The sequence below is a fragment of the Mastomys coucha genome, unplaced genomic scaffold (assembly GCF_008632895.1).
Source record: "Mastomys coucha isolate ucsf_1 unplaced genomic scaffold, UCSF_Mcou_1 pScaffold14, whole genome shotgun sequence".
In the NCBI taxonomy this organism is placed as follows: domain Eukaryota; kingdom Metazoa; phylum Chordata; class Mammalia; order Rodentia; family Muridae; genus Mastomys; species Mastomys coucha.
In genome coordinates this window covers 100,901,686-100,909,063 of record NW_022196896.1, presented here as the reverse complement: position 1 = coordinate 100,909,063, position 7,378 = coordinate 100,901,686, and the positions used below count along the sequence as shown (strand labels likewise).

Genomic DNA, 7,378 nt, shown 5'->3' with positions numbered 1-7,378 from the left:
GCAGCACGGTCAGTGCTCTTCCATCTCTGTGGATGTCCCCGCTTTAGCTGTTCTTCATTCTTGGCCTTTCCCTTTTCACCTTCATCTCCCTTGTTTGTTTTAACAGTGTCTCCAGCCCTGTTTGACTCCTGACAAGGCTACCTTGCCTCCACCTCCAACCTCTAGGTCTGTGCTCCGCAGTATAGGGTCCCGAGCTGTGCACCGGGTCAGTACAGAACCCTGCTCCTCCAAGCTGAGAAAGGAGTGTTGCCAGAGCCAGGGTGGGGCACCAGGTTATGAATGACCTCCAGCTTTTGGGTTTGCTTCTCCGCAGGGGACACCGTAGGCGGTTGTGCGGTCCGGCCACTGTCCCCCAGCCCCCCTCTTGCGTCCGGCTGCGACGTGGGTTGCGGTCTCCGTGGGGGTGGCATCTCCTGTCCAGGAGGTTTGCGCCTGGTGGGGCTCCCCGGAGCCACGAGGAACGGGAAGGCGAGACCAGGGTGGGGTGAGGCCCGTCAGGAGGACAATCGCAGGCAGCGCAGGGGGCGCAAAGGGCAGCGGGCGGGTGGCCGCGCGGCTGAGGAGCGCGCGGGACAGGGCTGGCTGGCCTTGGGGCCGCCCGCCGGAGGGGGAGGAGGCTGGGCCGCCCTTGCTGCAGGTTCGCTGTCGAGCGCGCAGGAGGCAGGGACATGGATAGGGTGCGGTCTGCGCGGGTCCCGAGCCCGGATCTCTTCCATTTCCCCTCTCACTCGACCCCGGGCTGCGCCGCAGACGGCAGCAGCTCCCGCTCTGCCCGAGCCGCCTGACCGCCGGGCCGGGGTGCTAACCGCGGGTCCCTCCAGTCCGCCGGCCCGGCCAGCCCAGCCCAGCCCGCCGGCCCGCAGCCCCGCCGCCCGCCGCCCCCCGCCGTCGCCGCGTTGCCAAAACAAACGGGCCGGCCTATTTATTGGCGGCCGGCGAGCCGGGCAGCTCAGAGTCGAGGCGCCGAGGGGGACAGCACGCCGCCACCAGCCAGGGCCCCGGGCCCCCCGCCCCGCACCTGAGTCCCGTCGGCCTTGAGCCGCGTCGCGCTGCCCATGGCGCCCCCGCCTGGAGTCCCCAAGAGCCACCCAGACGCCTGAGTCCCCGAAGCTGTCCCAGCCACGCGCCCACCCATCAGCCCACCAGGCGCCCTCGCCCGCCGCTCTCCCGGGCTCCCCGGCCATGTCTCCCGCCTGGCTCCGGCCCCGACTGCGGTTCTGTCTGCTCCTGCTGCTGCTGCTTCTGGTGCCGGCGGCGCGGGGCTGCGGGCCGGGCCGGGTGGTGGGCAGCCGCCGGAGGCCGCCTCGCAAGCTCGTGCCTCTTGCCTACAAGCAGTTCAGCCCCAACGTGCCAGAGAAGACCCTGGGCGCCAGCGGGCGCTACGAAGGCAAGATCGCGCGCAGCTCTGAGCGCTTCAAAGAGCTCACCCCCAACTACAACCCCGACATCATCTTCAAGGACGAGGAGAACACGGGAGCCGACCGCCTCATGACCCAGGTGAGCGCGATCGGTCCTCCCAGCGCGCCATCGAAGCATCGCCACCTGCCCGGCCCTATCCTCTCGCCTGGCACCTTTTTTTTTCTCAACTGCCTGGCACGCCCCCTGGCACCTGCCCTTCTCGTGAATCCCGGGTGTCTTTCTGCCCAAGACGGGCTGGCCGAGGGACCCCGCGGGAGTGTTGGCATCCGGGATCCCGCCCCGGTATCTTTGAGAGGAACTCTTTGCCGGCTGCCAAGCCCCACAGCTCAGCAGGTTGGCGGGCGGCCCCTCTGCCCGCGAGGGTTAGCAGCTCAGGTCAGATCTGGCACCTGAGGTACCTGGACCTGGCTGCCTCTTGTGCCTCCAGGGACCACGAAATCCTTTTCGGCCTCTAACATTTCTCAGAGCCCAGCCCTGGTCATTACGAAGCCATTTGGCATCCCTGAGGCGAAGAAGCTCGGGATACTAGGGACCCCATGGTCCCCTTTCCTCCCCTTGTGCCCTTGGTTAGCTGCACTGCTCTCTCCTGGAGCAGCGACTTGGCTGGTTCTGGGCTTAAGGAATAGCAGGGAAAAGTTGAGTGTGGAGACAGAGGTAGGAGAGGGAACCAGCCGAGGGAGCCCACGTGTCTGTCGCGAGGGCTGAGCGGCGCGGTTGCGGTTAAAGGGTGGGGTGCTGGAGACTTCAGGCTCTGAGACCAAGCTTGGGGAGAAATCCTTGAGCTTGGAAGCACGGACAAGAAGGACTGGAAACAGGAGTAGGGGTGCCTAGGAAGGGAGGGGGCAGAGCTGACACTAACTTATCTCTGCATGCACAGAGCAGGACCTAACTCTGCCAGACATCAAGGTCACACACTTTTTTTTCCTCCGAAGCCTGATGTGCCTTGGAAAAGATACACACCCCTTTCCGCTAGGGTCTACGGGCTCTTCCCCTGTCAGTAGGCTGCCTTTCGGAAGAGCAACTTAACCACGGCCTTCAGCCTGCGCCCTGGCGCCGGGGCCGGCCGGCCGATGTCGGGGCCGAAGGTTGGCCGGTGGCCGGGCCGGGCTGAGCGCCTAGGAATGCAGATAAGGATCCGGGCCACAGGCTGGGCAATCATTGACAGCGAACGCCCAGGCTCTGTACCCGAAGGAGGGGGTAGAGGGGAAGAGTCAAGCGCGGCAGCTGGCTAGTAAGGCGGACAGATGTACGTGAGGTCTAAGAACTGGATCACGGGGCTCTAGAAGGAGCTAACGGAGCCTAGCTACACCCCCATCCCGGGCAATGAGCACCCTCAAGCCAGGCTGCACAGTGCGGAAGACGGCCCAGGCCTTGGATCTTAGTCATTGTTGACTCTTGAGGTGAAACCCAAGGGTCTGTAGGCCCCGGGCTCTGTGGGGACAGAGGTAGGTTGATAGATACTTGGCGGGATCTCACACCTTACCTAGGTGTTAAAGACTGATGGAGGGGTCCCTCCTCATAGGTGGAAATTCCACTCCCTTTCCTCAGTCAAGTGCATGGTGGCCTGGGCAAATGACAAGGATTCTTCGTGAATAGGCAGCCATCACTGATGATCCTACACTCACACTGTTCAAGGAAGATCCAAGGGTTCAGAACCGGTTTCTTGAGATCAAAGGCCCCGTTTCTTTTTGATCCTTTCCTAAATAAGGACACTGCACCCCGGTGTAGATGTGAGAGCTCCCTGGTCCCTTGTAGGCCCCCCCCCCCCCGTGTCCAAGTCAGATAGGAGGGGCACTGGCTTTCTGCCTGAGATGTCTCCAGCTAAGCATGGGCAGGTGTGGGTTCAAAAGAAGGTTCCCAATGGGAATATTTCGTGTCACTTGCTGGTGGGATCCAAGGGGAGGAATTTTCCTCCAACACCGCCCCCCCCCCCAAGACCTGTGCCGCTGTTGGGGTCTGCACCTGCCCTGCTGCCTAGGCTCGGTGTCTGGTGGCCTCAGCTCTGGGACTGCGGTGACACCTACTGGGCACCTTTGGCCTTGCATGCCCAGCAGGCCAGCCCGCAGGCAGTGAACTGTTCAAAATTTTCTCCCTCGCGGCAGATGATCCACCTTGATGCCTAGGTAAAACCGGGCAACTGGGTTCTGGGAAAACATAGCTACCTTTGTGGGGAATGCAAACGCCAAACAAGTGAGAGGGAGCCAAGTGGATCTCCACAGACTGGAGAAGAGTCCCCTGAGAGTGCACGACTCCATGGGTCCTCCAGATTCGTGGCGCCACTGTGTGGCCTAGTTCCCTGGGGACTCCTGGCTCCTAGACACATTTAGAGTCATCTACTCCTAAGGGGAAAAGGGCAGAGGTCCTCCCAAGTTTTCCGAGTCCTTTGAGTGTTGTGGGAGAGTCGGTCGAAGCTTCCGTCACCTGCACCCCGTGGGTTCCTTTCCCTAACTTCGAGCTCCTTCCCCTCCATAGCGCTGCAAGGACCGTCTGAACTCTCTGGCCATCTCGGTCATGAACCAGTGGCCGGGCGTGAAGCTGCGGGTGACTGAAGGCTGGGATGAAGATGGCCATCACTCAGAGGAGTCTTTGCACTATGAGGGCCGCGCGGTAGATATCACCACCTCAGACCGCGACCGAAATAAGTATGGACTGCTGGCGCGCTTAGCCGTGGAGGCCGGCTTCGACTGGGTGTATTACGAATCCAAGGCCCACGTGCATTGCTCTGTCAAGTCTGGTGAGCCGCTGCTGCCGGGGGGCTGGGCCCGGGGCCGGGGCCGCAGGGCGTGGGCAGGCAGCTCAAGGCCCGGTAGGGTCAAGAAGAAGATGGCTTCCAGGGGATGGAGGCGGGGACCCGAGGGAAGAGGATTTCCTCCAAGGCGGCACCAGCGCTCCCCGCAGCTGCTTTGGACTGCTCGCTCCTCCCATGTCCGGTAGTGTCACGGCAGGAGCCTAGAGAGACAGGGCCTATTCCCCAACCACTGAGTGCTGACCTGGTGGTCCACAGCCCAGAGACGGCTACAGGAAGTGCAAGACAGAACAAGTTGAAGAGATGGAGGAAGCCAGGTGGGCAGGCACCACTGTCCCCCAATCCAGGCCCATGCAGAACAAAGCATGATGGGGCTAGGGGCCAGAGTGTGTCTAGACATCAGAGTGCCCGACCAGAAGCCCAAGAGGTTCAGAACCTACCACCCAAATGCAGGTCAGGCCTCCCAGTGGGGCGCAGGCGTCCCCAGTCTCCTCCCCAGAACCCCAAAGCTGGACATTTTGGAGGTAAAATGGACTCAATAAAGTGGATTTTTTCCCAGATTGGCCGCCTTGTTGATCAAAACTGGCAGGCACTGGAGCCTTGCCCCCTCATCCCCAGTCTCACCAGTGTCCCTGTCACTTACACTTAACCCACTCACGAATGCTTCACATGGTTCTCCTATGGGTCCCACTTGGCTGCACGCCCCCTCTACGTGGGACTATATAGTAGTTGCACTCACTGACTGGCACACTAGACCTTTTTTGGTATTTTTGATTCACCGGGGTTCACGAGGGTGATCCTACTTCGCTCCATCCACAACCTGACCCTTCCAACTGTGTGTACTTAAAATCATACCCACTTCATCTATAAACACCGGTCCAAAGGTCAGCTTGCCAAGTGGCCCCTTCCATTCATTACTCCTGACTCCAGACACGGATCTCCATCCCACCATCTGACACCCGTATGCCCAGCTCCTGCATAAGGGACCAACACATGAACTGAAAATGATGGGCTTTGCCCTTGCCGTTGATCTCCCCCTGAGCACTCGCTCTGGGGATGCTTCAAGGAACCTGTTTTCTCACTTCCATAGACTCAGATGGTCAGCTCGGTCACAGCACTTGGAATGTCAGTCTGGGAGGGCCATTTCTTGGAGGTGTTTGATCAAGTGGTAGAACAGACTATCTAGACCCCAGCAAAGCTAAGCCAGCTTCCCCATTTCCACAAGTCTGCAGCTTTCCTGGGTTCAGGTCACAAATAGCCAGCGGCTCTGCTGACCTCCAGCCTCTGGAATTCATGGCAGAATCCAGTGGGGACAGCATCTGGTGTTCCAGCCCCTGTGTGTTCCTCCCACTGGCTAGGGTTTGGGCTAGGGAGAAAAAGGGTGGAGAATCAAGCTATGGGTTGGTGATGGGTTATCAGAAGCTGAGGTATAGTGATAGTAGAGCATTATCTGAAAACAAGAGAAGCTCTCCTGGGTTAGGGTGCTAGGGGCGGGACACTGTGCCTAAGAATGTGAGCATCCAGCAGTAACACCTTCATGTCCCTTCTACCTACAGAGCATTCGGCTGCTGCCAAGACAGGTGGTTGCTTTCCTGCCGGAGCCCAGGTGCGCCTAGAAAATGGGGAGCGTGTGGCCCTGTCAGCTGTGAAGCCAGGAGACCGGGTGCTGGCCATGGGGGAGGATGGGAACCCCACCTTCAGTGACGTGCTCATCTTCCTGGACCGTGAGCCAAACAGGCTGAGAGCTTTCCAGGTCATTGAGACTCAGGATCCTCCGCGTCGGCTGTCACTCACGCCTGCCCACCTGCTCTTCATCTCGGACAACCATACAGAACCCGCAGCCCACTTCCGGGCCACCTTTGCCAGCCATGTGCAACCAGGCCAATATGTGCTGGTAGCCGGGTTACCAGGCCTCCAGCCTGCTCGGGTGGCATCTGTCTCCACCCACGTGGCCCTTGGGTCCTATGCTCCTCTCACAAGGCATGGGACACTTGTGGTGGAGGATGTGGTAGCCTCCTGCTTTGCCGCTGTGGCTGACCACCATCTGGCTCAGTTGGCCTTCTGGCCCCTGCGACTGTTTCCCAGCTTGGCTTGGGGCAGCTGGACCCCAAGTGAGGGTGTTCACTGGTACCCTCAGCTGCTCTACCGCCTGGGGCGTCTCTTGCTAGAAGAGAGCACCTTCCATCCACTGGGCGTGTCTGGGGCAGGAAGCTGAAGGGACTCTAACCACTGCCCTCCTGGAACTGCTATGCTGGATCCAATAGGCCTCCTCACCAGGAAGGCTCTGCTGGTGGAAAGCACCTGGCCTGAGGATGTCTCTGTCCTCTGCTCCAGAGTGGAGACACCATTGAGACTTGACCAGGTAGTGTTGGGCCCCAAACCTTCATCTTGGTGTTGAGCTATGAGCTGAGCCAACAAGGGGGGTGATGGGCTCTCTTTCCCTAGAGACCTCAAGACCCAGCTAGCTCTGACTGCGACTCTTCACACCCATTCCATCTGTCTTTGGACTGCTTACACCAGTGTTTCTCGGGGCCTGGGTTTGTGACTTTACTGTTGGCAATTGATCACAGTATGAAGAGAGGCTGCCCGTAGGTGGGCTCGCACCTCAGTTGATGCTGCTAGAATCTAGGAGCCAGCAGGGAGCTGGCTGGACTCATTGCCTCTCTGAACTGAAAGACCACGCCAGCCTGGATATCCTGAAATATGACCTGCAGGCCGCACTCCTCCAAACTCCTGAGTCTTTGCTGTCAATGGGCAGAGTCTCTGATTCAGGCAATGTGACCCTACTACCTGGGACTGGGGAAGGAACCTGGATGTCCTTGCCACCCCTACCCAGGCTAAGCTCCTTCTGCTGAACCACACCTCCTCCTCCTCCTTCTCCTCCTCCTCTTCCTCCTCCTCCTCCTCCTCCAGTCTGTCTCCTTCACCTTATTTATTTGCATGGAGGGGGAAACCCACGGGAGAATTTTGGGAATGTTTTGGTCTTTCTTTTGTAATAAAAATTATTTAAGTTGTTAGAGCCTTGGAATCCACCCTGATGAGCAGGACCAATAGACAGGTCACTATAGACATGAGGTAAATGTTCCTACAGGCCCTTCCTCACCTGGCAGATGAGAATGGGGTGCAACTATCGCACAATTCTCTCTCAGCATGGCTGTGCCAGCGATAGCACAGAGATAACTGATCCATCGTCACTTCGTACACCCAGAACCA

General features: G+C 59.4%; 1 protein-coding gene across 1 annotated transcript; it reads left to right on the top strand.

Moving 5' to 3' along the window:
• The first annotated feature begins 704 nt into the window (after positions 1–704).
• On the top strand, positions 705–7,078 carry Ihh (Indian hedgehog signaling molecule). Its single transcript, XM_031368873.1, has 3 exons — positions 705–1,497; positions 3,892–4,153; positions 5,722–7,078. The coding sequence occupies exons 1-3, from the start codon at positions 1,183–1,185 to the stop codon at positions 6,378–6,380; spliced, it is 1,236 nt and encodes a 411-aa protein (XP_031224733.1). The 5' UTR covers positions 705–1,182; the 3' UTR covers positions 6,381–7,078.
• The last annotated feature ends 300 nt before the right edge of the window (positions 7,079–7,378 follow it).